Source organism: Talpa occidentalis, unplaced genomic scaffold, assembly GCF_014898055.3.
Source record: "Talpa occidentalis isolate TD23 unplaced genomic scaffold, MPIMG_talOcc4v2.1 talOcc4.8, whole genome shotgun sequence".
Lineage (NCBI taxonomy): Eukaryota > Metazoa > Chordata > Mammalia > Eulipotyphla > Talpidae > Talpa > Talpa occidentalis.
This window is the reverse complement of record NW_023605194.1, coordinates 45452467-45471477: the sequence shown is the minus strand read 5'-3', so window position 1 is coordinate 45471477 and position 19011 is coordinate 45452467. Positions and strand designations below refer to the sequence as shown.

The following is a 19011-nucleotide window of genomic DNA, read 5'->3' as shown; positions in this document are numbered from 1 at the left end:
AGTAGAAGACCTGGGGTGTAGGTCAGCAGTGCAGGTGGGTGAAAGGATTCGCCAGAGACAGAGTGGGGAGCAGAACAGGCAGATCTACTGAAATGCAGTGGGTGAGAGGAGAGGTAGGAGAGGTCTGCTGCGCCTTGTGGGTTAGCTCCCTGGCCTGGGATCAGACTCAGACCTACTGAGGCTAGAACTCAGCCCACCACAGTGGGCACTCTCGATGATAGCACTGAGACTTAAGCCCTAGGCCACATGGGTTCTTTATAATCAATGTCTGAATATTTTTTTCCCCACACACTTCCAGGTCATATAGCTCTCTTTCTTCTAACCAAGATTTTCCTTAATCTTAAATGAGCCCCTTTTTTTGAAACCAACACTGTGCAATAGGAGTAGAATGTAGTTTGCTTTTTTAAGTAGGATATGCCTTGGGTAAAGCTGGCTTGATTGTGGTAATAAGAGCTTTCCCCATCTCTCCCTTGGCCCATTCTAGGATGAATTTGAACATCTTTCCTCCACTTCATTATTGTAAGTTTGTTTGAAGGGAGCCTCATTTCGCCATTTCCAGATTCTTGGGAAGAGTGGAAGGCACCTCACTTTCATCTCCATGAGCTAGTAGTATTATGACCTCTGTACATACTCTAAAATCTGAGAAGAAGTTCTATTCTAGTTTCAATAGTGATGGGAATGGACCATCTACTTACTCCATAAGTGTTCTTTCCCCTGACGCTTCCTGACTACAACTTCTTTCCAGTCCACAGTGTTCCCAGCACACTGCCTGAATATTTTCCTAAGATATTTGCTTCTGATATTTCTGATGCCTGTGAAAACATCCTCAAGAGAAGTAGCATCCCCTGCTCTCAGTTATTTATATCAATAATATTCAGCCTGTGGCTCTTCCAGTGCCACTGTTGGTTCTTCAGCGCCCTGTAATTTTGGAATTGGAATGTCATAGTCTCCTAGATTCAAGTTACATCTCACAAGTTCTTTTATAACTTAAAAAACCTATTTTTTAGAACAGTTTTAAGTTCATAGCAACACTGAGTGAAAGGTACTGGAGTTTCCCACATAACTCCTGCCTCTTCATTTTTCTCCTTCCCGTCTCCTGTTCCCTGTCCAAACCTTTTGTACTGGGCAACACCACAGGAGGCTTCTGAGCTAGGGCCCTGGAGACCTTTAACAAGAGGGAATCCTTGGTCCTCCCTGGTGGCCCAGGGGTTAAGCTAAGCCCTGAGTTCGATCCCACTCAGGGAGCTACCCACCTCTCCTGCCTCGCCCACTGCTCCCCTCAGCAGTGTATTTCAGTCGAGCTGCCTGGTCTGTTCCCAGCTCTGTCTCTGGTGAATCCTCTCACCTCCGACACCTCTGGCCTGTACCCCAGTTCTTGTATGCATAAATAAATAAATCTTAAAGAAAAAAAAGATTTGTAAATCGGGGCCCCTCTGGTGGTGAAAGGGGTTAAGTCTCAGCACTATCAAGCTATTGCCAGCCACTGCAGTATGAGTTTGATTCCCCGGCCAGGGAGTTAACCCACATGGCACAGCAGACCCTTCCTGTCTTGCCCGCTGCTCCTCTCAGCAGTATATTCCAGTAGATCTGCCCATTGTGCTCCCTACTCTGTCTCTGGACCCCCTGCACCTCTGGCCTACACCCCAGTTCTGGTATGCATTTAAAAAATTGTAAATCATCACAAGTCTTCCTTTTAGTCTTTTTTTCCTAGAAGTATATAGGAAGTATTTTTGTTTGGAGTGAAAATAATCCCAGTCATTTTATCATTGCAAACAAAAATACTTCCTTTGTACCTCTTTTTTTTTTTTTTAAAGGAAAGACTTAAAGGAAGGCTTTCTGATGATTTGCAAATCTTGATCTTGTTTCCTTGCCATTCTTTATCTGTCCCTGGACTTTGAATTAGAAAACTTGAGTTCTAGACCTGGTTTTGCCACTAACTAGCTGCATGACAAGTAGCAAGTCGTGCAGCCTTTTGGGAATTGTACTTTTCCCACCTGAGTGGGCAAAGTGGATGATTTTGAACATCTCTTCCAGTTCTAGAAATAAACTATTGTTGGGGTCATCCTGTAAGACTCCAGAGACATATAGATTTGGTACAGGATCCATTTGCTGTGTTTTCTGGGTTCAGTGCCCAGTTCAAAGTCAAGACCTTCTCAGTGAAGAGACAAAAAGTCCCAGAAGCTACTGAGTGGCAGTATCCCTAACTCTGAGCTTTAAAAAAGAAATGAATCTTGGAGCCACTTTGAGCTGCCCTCAGTATATCTTCTGAAAACCTCAATTCATTTTAAGTGTTCTGCTGAGGTTGTAATGCTGGGAAAGTTCAGGTATACCCAACATGTCACCCCTTCAAAAAAAATCACCCTGAAACCAATACTTAGTGAAAAGTCATGTTTATATTGTGTGTGTTCTGGGTGGGGGGCGGGGCAGTAGGGCACTGCTTATATTCTTAAGCAAAAAGGACCTGATTTCTGTGCTCCAGAGTGATTGTTAAAGAATAAGGATACCCATTTTACAGGTAAAACAATTAAATGTACAGTTAAGTAAATGTATTTAAGGTATCTGGTTAGTGAGTGATAACTCTGGAAATTAATTTGTCTCTTAAAATTATGGAAAATAGGGCCTCTCTGGTGGTGCAAGCTATCAGCAGCTTCTGCAGCACAAGTTCGATCCGTGGTCAGGGAGCTGACCCACATTGCACTGCAGACCTTTCCTGTCTCACCCGCTGCTCCCCTCAGCAGTGTATTTCAGTAGCTCTGTCTGTTCTGCTCCCCACTCTGTCTCTGGTGAATCCTCTCACCCCCCACACCTCTGGCCTACACCCCAGTTCTTGTATGCATAAATAAATAAAAATAAACCTTTTGAAAAAGAAAAAATTATGGAAAATGTGTATTATAGAGGTCGAGGTTTTGGGAAAGGCAGGGGATCCCCAGGGGTCATGGAGGAAACTTTGAGCAAAAAGATGGTTCCCAGTCCAAAGGAGTGTTGCCAACGCCACCTTCCCAGAGGGCACTGAGTGCTTTTATGGGCATTTTCTCATTGCTTTCCCACACCATCCTTACGTGGAGTAGGTGATCCAGCTCTCTTGGCTGGTAGATGTGGGAGACAGGCTTGCACCCTGGCTCCTGGTTGCACATACCGTGTCCTGATCCTCTACCTCTTGAAGAGGACTAGAAAAATGAAACTGGAGAGGGGTCATTTGGAACAAGAAACCACTGCTTGTCAATGTTCTGGGAGAAGAGTGAATGCTTATGTGTGCTGGGATTTTTTTTAAATTGCCATGACCCAGAGGAGGAAAAAAATGAATTACCCAAGTGGAAACAGCCTCCAAAATTACTGTTTAAGGCACAAGCTCTAATCAGCTTTGAGGGTTTGCAGAAAACTTATTGAAGCTATTGGCAGTGACTATTGTTTTGGTGCCAGGGTTTTTAATTGGAGGAGATGGTTAAAAGAGACCGAAGAGGAGGGCTGTTATTTCAAGCTGAAACCAATATTGCTTAGTGGGGAATTTGCTGGGTTTGTGAGTTTGGGGGTTGGTTACTGCCTAGAAGAGTTCCCAGACACACTCCCAGCTGATTCTGAGGGGCTCTGAGGAGGGTCAACATGCGTATTCTTGGTAATCTTTGTGGACTTGCACCACAACTACTCAGCGTTTAAATTCTGAGGCCTGTCCTTAGCCGGAAATGGTAAAGGAATCAGCAGGAAACCAAAAACAAGGGAAAGGAAACTCCTCCCTCCTGTCAAAGGACAGCAAGAACAAGGATGAAAATGGAAAGTGGGCCCTGTAGAAACAGTGGTGAAATAGAGAGTGAGTGAATCTTGAAAGGAAGTGAGGAAAAAACACAGGTCTCAAGGGCAAGGATGTGCAGTAAGTGGTCTTTAAGGTGTGACTTTCTATGGAAGCAGTGCCTGGTGTTCCGCAGTGGCCAGGAGTCTGCGCCCTGACCCAGGACCAGGGAAAATGCTGTTCCTTTATTTACAGGGGACAGTGGCTTGTGTGTTTTCTGAGCCCCACAAGCCTACTGAGAGGACAACTTCCCCTTGTTCTTGATTTCTGGCTTATTGAAGGCCAGAGGATTAAAAAATCAAGTTGAAAAATTTCACCAGGAGAAATCTAATCATAAGAAATACAGAGTGTTGCAAAATCATGAGGGATGCAAAATCATGTTTCTGTCTCACTCAAGAGGAGGAGGGGGAACCAAAAATCCTTAGTCTAGTCTTAAGGTAGAGGGAGAGCCAGCGAACCAATAGGAGAAACTGAGTCTGAAAGAGGAAACCATTTATCTGAAATCCAGCAACTCCGTCTTGTAGAGTAGAAGTCAGCTTTGAAGTTTCACTTCTTGAGCTTGGCTCAGTGACTTCTCTTACTCCGAGGAAAAAGAAAATGAAGACATTTTTACATTGAGGGGATAAGAAGGCAACACCTAGCTTCCTTTTCTCTTCAAGTGCAGTGGGCTCAGCATGAGCAATCTTGTGTTCAACCAGCTAACTGAAGAAAGGAAAAACAAACTGTATCAAGTGCTGACTCTACTGTTTTAGTGGGAAATTTTTCTAACAGACAAGTGGCAAACAACAAAACTTTTGAAAATTCAGGCCTGGGGAGAGTCCAGTACAGTTTCATAATGGGTATGGATAGTTATTTTGCTGCCTTTCCCCCACCTCCTAATCTTTCTGGGTTTTGATGTAGATCTCTTTCTATTTGTTCAGGAAACTGTGACGTGTGTTGTGGGCAGGGTTTGAGGTTTTGGAACTTTTTCTAAAAGGGACAGACAACACGCTGCTACATTTCCTAACCGTGAGGTTGGTGTGCGAGGCTGTGGAGCTGAAGTGAGCTGTCACCATGCAGGTCCTCCACCGAGGCGGGCGGCTGATCCTGGCCCTGGCCCTCATCCTGGTTTTGGGTTTTTCTGTTCAAGGTAAGACGCAGGAATCGAATCCCCCCATAATCTTTTTTTGTAGGCCCTAGGGTCCACACAAATTATTAGATTCAATTTAAGCTACAGGATGTATAATACTGTGGGAAAATAGGCCAAGAGAAAAGGAGTTGGGGTGGCGGAACTGCTTAGTGTGAGTTTGGTTTAGTTTGGTAGCAAGAAAAATTTAACCTGAGGCAGGTGTGGCCTTGTAGACTGTTACATTGATTGAAATGGGCTATTTTATAAAATTTATAAGCCACACATGGAAGAAATGTGTGGCTTATACATTTTAAAAAGCTCAAGAAAGGAATACTAAAATGAGCTAGGTGCCTGTTGCGTGGAGATGGCATCCCGAGTATTTCGGAGCATCTATTCCCCTGAGCCTTTGCTCAACCCCAAGTTTTAATGTATTATAGTGGCTTTGTAATTACTGTGGCACCAGGAAATGTTATCTTTAAAATCGGCGTAAATTTAACTGTGTGTACTTTTTCTTCTTTTTAAAATGTGGTTCTAGTGAGAATCCAGTTGTGGTTAAACATGTTTAAATACAAAACCCTCTCCAATTTCAGAAAGAGGCAAAGGATTTTAGGATTTGTCCTTTTGCTTGGAGAAATATCACATTTGGAAATTTCTTGTTAACTTTCTCTGCCATTAGGGTTGTTTACTCAGACTGAAACAATTTAAAACCTTTAATGAGTAAGAAAATAAAAACATTCAGTTTGCAAGAAAAACACAATTCTTCTCCTTTGGTAAATTAGGGATCATGTCTAAATAAGACAAAAGGTCATGGCCTGATAAGTAGATAGGAGAATTTATACTGAAATATACTAAGTTGCCCCAAATCATAAAGGAAATACTGAGTCAGAGTGACACATATTGTCCTGGATTTGTTTCTTCTAAGTGACTTCTGATTGTCCTATTATAGTGACAAAGTGAAATGGTATAGGTGATCACAGATATATTCATTATGTCTTGGAAATTTATAAGGTCATTTTCTTCTTGTTCTGCTAATATTAAAAATAAAGAGCAACTATGTTGCTGAAACTTTCCCACTAACCTATTTATTTTTTAAAATGTGAAACCTTGTTGACTGTAGGGAACAAGTTTTACTTTGACAGGGTCTTGAGCAACGAAGTCCGTATTTATAGCTGAGATTTGAATGACCAGTTGGAGGTGGGTCTATGAAGGCCAGAATTATATAAGTCTTTATATCTTCAAAATTTCCCAGAAAGGTCAAATTCCCCTCTGAGTCAATATGCTATGCTAGCATTAAAATAAAGACATCTTTCATGTGTTTATTACATCTTTTGTGTAATATCTATTCAATAGAAAGAAGTGAAGAAACCCTCATGAAATCGTATAAAGTACTAGAATTTATGTCATCACCTGGTAGATTTAACTCTGTGTTGGAAAAGGAAACCAAAAAAGAGAGAATGAATGAACTGAAAAACTAGGATGTTTCCAAAGAAAAAGAGCACTTGGTGTTGAAATTAAGGACTTGTGCCAAAATCTGAATAAAAAGGGAAATAGCTGCGTGAGTGAGTGTGTTGGCAGCTCAAGGCTGCAATGCAGAGAGCCATGCCCCACGGTGCATCCATGTAGTGCCAGAAATGACTGGGTAACTCCCTTTCTCCACTTTAAAATTTTTATTTAACCCATTGTTTTGCCTGAACTGATCAAATTAACTAGCCTTTTGGCCTGCTTTTCTGAGCATATTCAAAACACCTTAAGTTTCTGCATTAGTTTTTGCTAGGGCTGTCATAAAAAGCACAGACTGGGAAGTTAAACAACAGAAGTTCATTTGCTCACAGTTCTGGGAGCTAGACGCCCGAGGTGTCGGCAGCTGTCATTGAGGCCTCTCATTTTGGCATATGTATGACTTCGTCTTCCTGTGTCTTCACAAGCTCCTTTCTCTTTTTGTGTCTGTCCCAATTGCCTCTTCTCCAAGGAGATCAGTCATAGTAGATCAGAGCTCATCCCTATAGACCTCAGTTTATCTCAATAACCTCTTTTATGGCTGTATGTCCAAAATACAGTCCCATTCTGAGGTACTGGGAATTAGGACTTCAACATATGAATAGCAGACGTAATTTAGCACACATAGGTTACTTTAAGTCAAACCCTAATAAAGATATGGCGTGAAACCATTTTAACCAAATGCAAAGAAATTGAAATTTGTCAATGTGTGAGACCCTGGAGAGCACAGAGGGCTAATCGATTTGTTTATTTATTTATTTATGTTTAAAAAGATTTATTTATTTATTTATACAAGCACTGGGTACAGTCATAAGTGCGGGAGGGTGAGAGAATTCACCATAGCCAGAGCAGGGAGCAGAACAGGCAGACTGACGAAGTACACTGCTGAGGGGAGCGTGGCAGGAGAGGTCTGCGCCATGTGGGACCCTTGCTGGAGGCCGGGGATCGAACCGGTGCTGCAGAGGCTGCGGGCAGCTTCGCAACCCAGCACTCAACCGCTGCACCACCAGGGAAGACCCAGCTAATCGATTTAATGTAAAGTTCAGGGGGGTTATTGATAAGGCCTGTGAATCCTGGACTCTTATTACTTCTATTTTTCCAAAGAGACAATGGAAAATCTACAAGCAGTGTGGCCAAGGGGTCCAGAGCCTTGCCGTGTGTCTGTTCACACTGCCTCCTAGACCACAGAAATGACACCTTGCACACCCGCTGTTCACCTCCCTAAGACTTGCCCAGGGTTCGTTAAAACTAATTAATGACCAAATTGGTCTTCTGATTTTAAGGTCAGAGTCAACTTTCTACTGCAACTCAGAGGTCTAGTAGGTGAATTAGAGATTTTCTTTATTTAAAACAAAACAAAAAAAAGGCCTTCTCTCTATAGCTTAGCCCTGGCTATAAAGTTTATCATTCAGTTGAGGAGCAGAGAGAGAAATTGAAAGTAAACCTGGAACATTTTGTAGCTTTTTCTCAAACCCTGCAAGAACTTTGTCCATCTTGTGGAGTTGATTGCCCACTAGGAAGTAAAGCCGAAAGTAAAGCAACTGTGGTAAATTGGTATAAAAAGTCTAAAACTTATCCCCGAGTTCTCAACTTTTAAAATTTATAGAAAAGTGTTTCTCTTTAGGTAATGCAAGTGTTCTAAAACTGACTATGGTGACAGAGTTTGCATGTTACCAAACAATGAATCAAAATGGTCCCCTCCACCCTCACCATGGAAATTTCTGCTTAAGTTTCTCTAACTCACCTACAAGTTTCCAGTATGAAACTTAACTTCTTAACTTCTTAAATTCTAGGAAGTTAATAATTTGTAATGATGTTGGGGAAAATTTATATTAAAATGTTATAAAAGACAGGTTACTGGGGTAAGTTTTTTGCTCTGGTAATGTCTGGCCTGTACCCCAGCTCTTGTATGCATAAATAAATAAATCTTTAAAAAAATAAAAAATATTTATTTATAGAAAGTGTTTGGGTGAAGCAGAACTAGTTATTATGTATGTGTGGGGGCAGGTGGGTGGGCAGTGAGGAAAGGGATTCTAAGTAAAAGCCACCCTCTTCTCTAAAACCCACCACAAAATTAACTAGCACATCCAGTGAGAGGGGACTTTTAAGAAGTTAACCTTCCTGTACATGAAGTTCTATTTTTTAATTCCTCCTTTTCTTTCTTCCTTTTGTTAGAAATGGAAGAAAGAAAAAGGGGAATAATTTTTGATATTTAAAAATTAGTTTATAACACTACCTTTTATTGTTTTAATTATGATAATTATGACATTTCTCTTAAGCCAAGATAACGATAGGGTACTCCCACAAGCTCAGGGGCTAGGACTGTTGAATTTTCATATTCTTCGAATATCCTTAAATAGATATGTCAGGAATTTTGTGTCTGTAATTTATATTCTTGTTTTTTAAAGTAGATTGAAAGTCATCAGTCCCCTATTAAATAGACTTTTGGAGTGGAGGAGTGGAGAATGTCTACCTTCGATTTATAAAATTTTAGACAGCTTTACTGATAGAGTTCAGATACCATATAGTTCACTGATTTGAAGTATATAATTCAGTGTTTTTTAAAGTACATTTACTGATATACACAACACACACACACACACACACACACACACCTCTGTCACCATAGTCAGTTTTAGAACACTTGCATTACCTAAAGAGAAACACTTCTCTATAAATTTTAAAAGTTGAGAACTCTAGGATAAGTTTTAGACTTTTTATACCAATTTACCACAGTTGTGTTTGGTACACCAGTGAAAAGATGTGTCTTTCACATGCAGACTTCCTCAGAAAGTATTGGTTTTACTTATCTATTTAACTTCCAATCTATGCAAACATTTCCTCAGTTTGTTCTTCAGCACATCAGCCCCATTTAGAGAATACCTAGACCTGCTCTGTCCAAACTGGTAGCCACGAGCCACCTCTAGCCACTGAACACTTGAAATGTGTGAAATGTGGTGAGTCCAAACTGAGACATGCTGTGGGCGTGAAAGAGTCCAGTTGCAAAGTCTTAGAATGAAAAAAGAATGTACAATATTAACTAATTTCTTTTTTTAAAAAAGTATTTATTTATTTATGCATACAAGAACTGGGGTGTAGACCAGAGGTGCGAGGGGTGAGAGGCTTCACCAGATACAGGGTGGGGAAAAGAACAGGCAGACTGACTGAAATATACTGCGGAGGGGAGCAGTGGGCGAGTCGGGAGAGGTCTGTTGCGCCATGTGGATAGCTCCCTGGCTGGCTGGGGATCGCTTCATAGTGCTGTGCTTAACCCCTTGTACCACCAGGGAGGCCCCAATATTCACTAATTTCTTTTTTTTAAAGATTTATTTATTTATGCATATAAGAACTGGGGTACAGGCCAGAGGTGTGGGGGGTGAGAAGATTCACCAGAGACTGAGTGGGAAGCAGATCAGGCAGACTGACTGAAATACACTTCTGAGGGGAGCAGCAGGCAAGACAGGAGAGGTCTGCTTCGCCATGTGGGTTTCTCCCTGGCCGGCCAGGGATTGAACTTGTGCTGCAGTTGCTGGGGATAGCCTCATAGGTTGCATCTTAACCCCTTGAGCCACTAGGAAGGCCCAATATTCACTAATTTCTATATTGATTGTTACATGACGATATGTGAACATACCGGTTTGAGTGAAATGTATTAAAATTATTTTTACTTGTCTATTTTTACTTTTAAGACAATGGCTGCCATAATAATGAAAATTCCACACGAGGTTCATCATGTCCCTATTGGACAGCACTGGTCTAGGGGGTATAGGATGTGAAGACATTGCCCTCTGCTGGAGCAGATGCTGGATTAGTAGCAGCTAGTAGATGCTACTGAGCAGATGCTGCTAAGTAGCAATTAAATGCCAAACTTAGGCTGCTTTAGGAAATATTCAGAAAAGGAGAAAAAAGGAGCTCAAATATATTATATACGTACCATGTGCATATGTTCACATACTTTCTTTTTTTTTTTTTTTTTTTTTTATTTTATAGAGGCATGTTTTATTTATTTATTTGTTTGTTTGTTTGTTTGTTTATACATGCACTGGGTACAGTCAGAAGTCCGGGAGGGTGAGAGAATTCACCAGGCCAGAGCGGGGAGCAGAGCAGGCAGAAGGACCGAAGTACACTGCTGAGGGGAGCAGCGGGCGGCAGGAGAGGTCTGCGCGCCATGTGGGACCCTCCTCCAGTGGCCGGGGAGCAGCCGGGGATCGAACCGGCGCCGCAGAGGCCGCGGGCAGCTTCGCAGCCCAGCGCTCAACCACTGCGCCACCGGGGAGGCCTGTTCACATACTTTCATCTCACTTGAACAGGAACTCTTTGGGTTACTATTTTTTATGTGTTTTATTTTATACATTTTTACGTCATTTTTCATTTTTATACAATGTTTGCATTTTCATCTTGGTTATAGTTCCCATACAATTCGCATCCCCCTTGTTTTGACCCTACTCCCTCCTCCACCACCACCCCATAGTGGCAGAAACCCCTTTTTACTAGCCCCTAAGTTAAAAGTCAAGAAACCTCTGGTAGGTTGCTAATGGGTCCATTTACATATAATTCTAAAAAATGCAGACTAATGGAAAGCAGATTAATGGTTGTATGGTTGTTTTGGGGGCGGGGGTAGTTGGGAGTCAGAAGGAAGAAAGGCAGGAGTACCCAGGGGCACAGGGAAACTTCAGGGGGTACTGAATATGTTCATTTTCTCAGTTGTCATGATAGTTCCATGGGTGTATACATATGCCAAAACATTATATTGTACACTTTCAATAAATACAGTTAATAGTATATGTCGATTCTACCTTAATGAAGTTATTAAAAAATAAAAGTAATTTTAAATAGGCAGTGCATACCATATGACTTAAAAATCAAAAGGATATGCCATGACAAGTCAGTGTCCTGTCCACTACCTTCCATCAATTCCCTTCACAAAGACAATTTGTTTTATATATTTCAGAGGTGTTCCAGGCATGTAAGCATATATAGGAATGCATTCTTACACATACATACAGTAACACATAATGCGTGATATCCCTTACCTTTTGGGAATAAATAATATACGTTAGAGATTATTCTATATCAGTACCCAGAAAGTTGCCATTCTTTTTCTTTTCTCTGTGTAGAGTTGCCATTATTTTAATAACTGTATAGTATTGTAGGCTATATCTTAATTTACTTAACCAGTTTGTGACTGATGGACATTTAGTTTTCCAGTCTTTTGCTGTTGCAAAATAATGCCATAGTGTTTGTCCATAGCACTATTTTTTCTTAGTTTTTATCATTCCCAATCTGATTTGTACAGTGCAACAATGTGCTGGACTTTGGAATCACCTTTCCTGACTTTCAAGATATAGACATGCCACTTGCTGGGTGATTTTTTTTCTTTTTTTTAATATTTTATTCCATTTTATATATTCTCCACATAATTTTTCATTTCTGCATAATGCACGCACCTTCATCCCAGCTACACTCCCCATACAATTCCTACCCTCCCACCCTGACCCCAATCCCTCCTGCCCCCCCAGCACTATTGCTTGTTGATTTTTATTTTTACTTTATTATAATTAGTCTTTTTCCTGGCCTCTTATTTAGGTTTTCTAAGTTCCTGCTATGAGTGAGACCATCCGGTATTTTTCTTTTTTTTTCTGGCTTATTTCACTGAGCATGATCCCTTCCAGCTCCATTCACGTTGCTGCAAATTGCATGAGTCTTTTTTGATTGCTGAGTAATATTCCGTTGTGTATATGTGCCACATCTTCTTGATCCAGTCATCTATTTTTGGGCATTTGGGTTGTTTCCACAGCTTTTGATGAGTGACTTTTTTTCTTTTTCTTTTTTTATAACTTTATTTTTTTTTAAAAAGATTTATTTATTTATTTAAGCACTGGGTACAGTCAGAAGCATGGGAGAGTGAGAGAATTCACCAGAGCAGGGAGCAGAACAGGCAGACTGATGAACCAGCACTGCAGAGGCTGCGGGCAGCTTCGCAACCCAGCGCTCAACCACTGTGTCACCGGAGAGGCCCTTGCTGAGTGATTTTTTAGCAACGTTTCTGTGAACAAATCTTGTGTTTGGTATGGGATAGAGATGAACTTTTCGAGGGGGGGAATTACATCTCACCACCAGCCTCCTACTTTGCTGCACTGAGGAATGAAGAATTGACTTCATGAACTAATGAATTCAATATAACACAACAACAGATTTGAAGCCATTTCCTTAGAAATTAAACTCAAAGAAGTTGTTACAGACTAGGATATTCCAACTTATCTGGCCCTTTATGAATAAAGGGGTCGTGTTCTTTTGAAATATTCAAAATGTGAATGTAAAGATGTGAATGTAAAGAAAGAGACAGCTAGGGGCCTCCCCGGTGGCGCAGCAGTTGAGCGCTGGGTTGCGTAGCTGCCCGCGGCCTCTGCGGCGCCGGTTCGATCCCCGGCTGCTCCCCGGCCACCAGAGGAGGGTCCCACATGGCGCGCAGACCTCTCCTGCCGCCCGCTGCTCCCCTCAGCAGTGTACCTTGGTCCTTCTGCCTGCTCTGCTCCCCGCTCTGGCTCTGGTGAATTCTCTCACCCTCCCGCGCTTCTGACTGTACCCAGTGCTTGTACAAACAAACAAACAAATAAATAAATAAAATAAAATAAAAAAAAAAAAAAAAAAAAAAAAAAAAAAAAAAAAAAAAAAAAAGAAAGAGACAGCTATCTACTTCTCATTCCTAGGTACTCCATTTAACCCTAAAGAATGAATTTTGTAATAGCTCAGGTAATGCTGGTGTATTTCTTAATCTTTCTGAACATGATTGGGCTCGTCTTTATAAGAGGCAGGGTTTGTGGTCAGATACAGGTTTGAATCCTGGGCCCTCTACCTTGCAATGTACCATGTTAGTTTTCCTTTGTGTAAGTTACAGATAATAGCACCAAAAAAATAGATAAGCGTATCAAGTGTATACTGTGCCTGCCTGTATGTTAAGATCTTGACATGTATTTTCCTACTTAATTTTTGTGACTAGTTTATGAAAAATAGTTGCTATTAGTAACTTTGTTTTATAGTGGGGACTCAGGGGAATCAGGTTTCATAGTTAACCAGTAATTGAGCTGGGACTTTACCCCAGGCAGCTGATTATTATATAGTCTATTTTATTATTTTATTTTATTTTTTTTTGGTATTTGTCTAAATTTTATTTTTTTTCCCAAGGAGAAAATAACTTTAATTTCTTTCAATCCATATACCTCTATCTATTCACATTTCTTTTTTTTCCTTTTTTTTCTTTTTTTTTTATATTCCCCATACAATTGCAACCCCCTTATTTTGACTCCAATCCCTCCCCTCCCCACCCCCCACCCTCTATAGTCTATTTTAATCTTAGACTCTGGGCTATCATACAGGGATATCATGAGAAGGAGGAACAAGGTTGGCATAGTGAATGCTCCTGTTATATTAATGACCATAAAATCTGTCCATACCTTACTGTCTACCAAATTTAGAATCTGTTAAATTAAAAATTTCTTAGCCACTGAAAAATGAGAAACTGAGAGATAATTTATTAACCATGTGTGTTCCTTCTTTGGGCAGGTTTTCCTGTGCGGAGAGCCAGATACCAGTGGGTACGCTGCAGCCCTGACAATAATTCTGCAAACTGCATAGATGAAAAGGGACCAAGTTTTGAACTACCAGGCGAATCCAACAGGATCCTCCCTCTGAGGATTGACCCTTTCACGTATGTGAACTTTCTCTGATATTAAACCTCTTGGTATGGAGGTAGGAGAGTTACTGGAGTGTTGTTTTTCAAGTTCTTGCTTTGGGGGTTTGGTTTTTCTGCTCGGTAAATTGGTAAAACTGTATTGTATTTACTAGCATATGAGCTGTGCAAGGATAAACATTTCATCTACATTTTTGTAAGATCTTCTAGTGGCTCATAGAGACAAAAATTGAGTACTTTTTAGTAACAGTTATTGAAAATGATTGAATATTGTTTTATTTCTATAAATAGAGCATACTGAATATTAAACTCCATAGGAATTCAAAAACTGAATGAATAAACAAAATGTGGTATATCCATACAATGAAATATTATGTAGCCATTACAAAGGAACAAAGGAACTGATACATACTGTAAAATGAATGAAACTTGAAAACATTATACAAAGTTGAAAGACACCAAACACAAAAGTCACATATTGTATTTATATACAATAAAATGAAAGTCCATTTATGTGAAATGTCCAGAACAGGCAAATTCAGAGAACTCTGTGATCTGCATCTCTTAGGCTTTCAGATTTGTGACTGAGTGTTGGCCAATGGGAGACACAGAAAGGATATGACACGTATCTGAGGAAGGGAGAGACCTGGGTGTTTCTTTCTCACTCTCTGCCTTCATGGCACCTCTGGCAGGACTGTGCCTCATCCATGCTTTCAGCTCCCACCAGATGCCTCTGGTCCCTGGGCACCTCCTTCCATTGTCCCCTGAGCCCAGAATGGAAGCATTTTCTTGTTGTTGCTAACCTCTGGGTTATCTCACTTTCCCCTACTGGCTTGGCTCTCTTCCATCACATGTGTAAACAGTTCCCTCTGTGATAAATATTTAGATGACTTTCCTGATTCAGGTCTGACTAAGGCAGCTGCTCAGCCCACATCTTCATCTGCTGGGTATCCTATTCCCACTCATCTCCGTGCCATGAGTTCTACAGTTATCCCTCTTAAACTCAGCATTTTCTTCTCATTAGTACCAGACATACTGCAGTAGCTCCTACATTTAGGTAAAACCCCTCTTTGATTTCATTCTCTCCCTTTATTGCCATATTCTGTTCCTCTTCATAGTAATACTTCCTGAAAGGATTGTCAGTGCGTGCTATCTCCAACTTCTTCAACACCTTTTTGTGGACTTCGTTTCCTACCTTCCTCCCAGAGTGCTTGTTAAAGTCACAATTACTTCTGATGGACACATCCACTACTTACCACTCTAAACTTCTAAAATGCCTTAAAAACAGTAGACCAGGGCCTCCCTGGTGGTGCAGGGACTTAAGTCTTAGCATATGACGCTATCTGCAGACACTGAAGCATGCGTTCGATCCCCGGCCAGGGAGCTAACCTACATGGCAGAGAAGACCTCTCCTGTCTCTCCTACTGCTCCTCTCAGCATTATATTTCAGTCAATCTGCCTGTTCTGCTCCCCACTCTGTCTCTGGTGAATCTCTCACCCTCCATACCTCTGGCCTACACCCCAACTCTTTTTTTTTTTTAAAGATTTATTTATTTATCTATACAAGCACTGGGTACAGTCAGAAGCACGGGAGGGTAAGAGAACTCACCAGAGCCAGAGCAGGGAGCAGAACAGGCAGACCGACGAAATATACTGCTGAGGGGAGCAGCAGGCGGCAGGAGAGGTCTGCGTGCCATGTGAGACCCTCACAGGCGGCCGGGGATTGAACCAGCACTGCAGAGGCTGCGGGCAGCTTTGCAGTCCAGCGCTCAACCGCTGTGCCACCAGGGGAGGCCATATACCCCAACTCTTGAATGCATAAATAAATCTTTAAAAAAAAAAACAAAAAACAGTAGACCACCCTTGCTTTGAAATGCTTTCTTCTCTGGGCTTTCATGGCCCCACCTTATCGTGGGTTTTCTTTTACTTTCCTGGCTGTTCTTTCGCCTCTGCTCAATATTTAACATGTCGTTGCTGCGCTGGCTCTGTTCCGGGCCCCTTCTCTTTCTGCATGCTTTGTTTGACCTCATTGTGTTAAATGCTTTTGATACTCTCCCTGTCCCTTTCTCATTCACTGCCAAATCTGTTGACAACTCTGATTCCCTTTTCCTGATCCCACAATCTAAGCTAGCCACCTGTTTGCCCTCAATTACGTTAGATTATTTCATTTCTCTGCATAGTGCTTAGCATTACTTAATATTTTCTTGACTTATTCACTTTTTATTGGCCCTCTTCCCACTAAATTATGAACTTCTTCTATGAGCAGGGATGTCATCTATCTACCTCCTCTCTATCAGGCACTTGGAACAGGGATCAGGTGTTCAACAAATATTTGTTGATTGCATGCGTGGATGAAAACCCTTACCTGTTGTATGGCCTGTGGCTTATTGTTTGCATGGAGAAAATGACCCACAGACTCTGAAATTCAATTTTTGTTTGTGATATTTTGTTGCCTTGTTCTGCCACTTAGGAGTGTCACCATTGTTCTGTCTTCTGCTGCTGAGTGGACTTGTAGCTACCTCACTCAAATCAGACACAGCAGCCTATCCTTTTAGCAGGTTTTAGCTGAATTAACACATTATCTGAATGAATACATTTGAAAGCAGCATAATTTTGGGATATATTTTTGTGGGAGAAAATTCAATGTTACTAGGTTGGCAAATATAATGCTTAAATTATTTTGTTATAAAAAAGGGGAGAGAAAAGCACAAGGGACTATAGATGATTCATGGGTGAATTGGTGGTGGGAATTTTTGGGGAAATACACAATGATACAAAAGATATAAATAAAAATAAATTTAAAAAATGAAAATAAAAAATGGAAACAACCTGAATGTCCTATAATAAGGCATGATTAAGTACATATAGTACATACATGTACAATGTACAGGTATAATACAGTACTATTTTTTAACATGGCAGGTCTATATATTCTAACATGAAAAAGCTCTAAATTGTATTTCATAAAAAAACAAAAAGTCCCAAGTAAAAAAAATTGTTTTGTTGTAAAGAATTTCTTAAGAGTGAGTTTTGTGGAAGCACTGAAATTATTAGACTTTTGCACAAAGTTTAAGAAAAATGTCATCTATCAATGCTATCTTGTTTGTCCTTTCTTTAGTGGGAGAAAATAGACAAAATATCACAGAGGATAGAACTTTCCTCCCCAATGAATTACTCCATAAGTAAATTCTAATTGCTATGGGATTGCCATAGGATTGCTATGCTTGTGATGAGAAAATTAGCACAGTTACAGGAGTCTGCATTGGGTTGGAGTGTAGCTGATACATGCAATGAGTTAGGCAAACAGGTGGGAGAGGTGACTTGTTTTTAGTTTTAAAGCATTGAATAACTAGGAAACTTTTAAGACTTGAGCAGCTGGGTAGCTGCTTTTACTTTTTATTAAAAATTTATTATGATTATCTTCTTGTGGCTCAAACTTTACTGTGGTTGTTTTCATTTTTCTCTCATACTTTAGATTGACGAGATCCCAGAACTTGAATGATGACTTTCCTCTTTCTGAAGACGTTTCTGGATCAGGCTCTGGCTCTGGCAGCAGCTCTGAAAATGTCTTCCTCACTGATATTGAACAGGAATACCAACCAATAGATGAAAACCAAGCTTATCATGATCGTGCCGGGCAGGATTTTATTATATAAAAAAGAGAATTTCCCCACTTTGACACCAGGCAATGCATTCAGTATATTGTTTACGTGGTTAAATGATCTATTATGGAATAAAACCTTTTATAGAAACTTAAAAACACCTGAGAAGAAGCTTAAGGATTGTCATCTTGTTTCCCCATGATTTCTTAAAGACTCCTTCATCTGTTCTATTGTTCCAGAAACTACCAGCATTTCTTTTATATCACATTCAACAAACATCACTATAAATTAAATAAACTTCCCATGTCTATAAAATTGCTGAGGAATACATTATACTTTTTTAAAGCTGAGAAGAAAATCGACAGGTATTTCATACCTAATTCCTTAGAACCCCTGATTGTTAATTATTGATATGCCCCTTTTCTTACGGAAAGATCAAGATGAGACACACAGTGAATTTATAGAGTGGGTATATAACATGTTTGACAGTGTGACGTGTACTGCTCTAAAATTAACGCTGGGTGTGTTTGCAGAGCTAGTGGACGTCGTTTGTTTAGAAGGATGACTGCTTACTTAAGAGCCAAATAAAAGCACAGTTGTGTTCTCCACACCTCATACTGCTTTACTTTCCCCCCTGGATGTCAGTGTATTTTGCATTTTCAAATGTACCTCCATTAAAGCAGAAATAAACCAAAGGGATGGGTTGCATGGGATTTCTTATTCTAAACTCAAGAAATAATTATTTTTGTTCAGATGGTTCTATATGTCTTAGCAACAAAATAATTATACATTTATTTTACAGTGAGAATAAATTTTATAACTAGCAGCAAAACATATTCACCAGCAGATGAAGGAACAATTAGGCCAGGGCAAGAGGGTTTTGTCAAAGCACTTCTTCTTGAAGACTATTCTCCTCTCTGCTCCCCTTTGTTCTGAAAAGCTGTGAGTATCATTGTCATGGATGCTGCACTGTCCAGATCTCCTCTTCAGAACCAAGGACTTTCTCAAACTAATATTTGCTGAAGAAAGCCACCTTGTCTGGGGTCACACCTCCTCCCAGGGCAGCCTGTCCTCAATGAATGATTGATTGCTGTGGGCATATCAGTGCCTCTGCCTAGAACTTGGGGCAATTCAGAAGGGCTACCACAGATTCAGAGCTCCCTAAGGGTTCACCTGAGGCTTTGTTGGGATTGCTTTATGGTTCAATTTCTTTATTTAGTTTTGCTTCCTTCTTTTCCCTTCATAGATGTCACAGATGTCTATTCTGAGAGTGTGCCCTTTAGAAACTTGCTACATGTTAGTTTTCATCTCCAAATTTGCTCCATGGAGA

The 19011-nt window shown here is 40.6% G+C and overlaps 1 protein-coding gene across 1 annotated transcript; it reads left to right on the top strand.

The window, feature by feature from the left end:
- The first annotated feature begins 4762 nt into the window (after nt 1-4762).
- Nucleotides 4763-18411, top strand: SRGN (serglycin). Its single transcript, XM_037497141.2, has 3 exons — nt 4763-4913; nt 13953-14097; nt 17555-18411. The coding sequence occupies exons 1-3, from the start codon at nt 4838-4840 to the stop codon at nt 17733-17735; spliced, it is 402 nt and encodes a 133-aa protein (XP_037353038.1). The 5' UTR covers nt 4763-4837; the 3' UTR covers nt 17736-18411.
- Nucleotides 18412-19011: the final 600 nt, after the last annotated feature.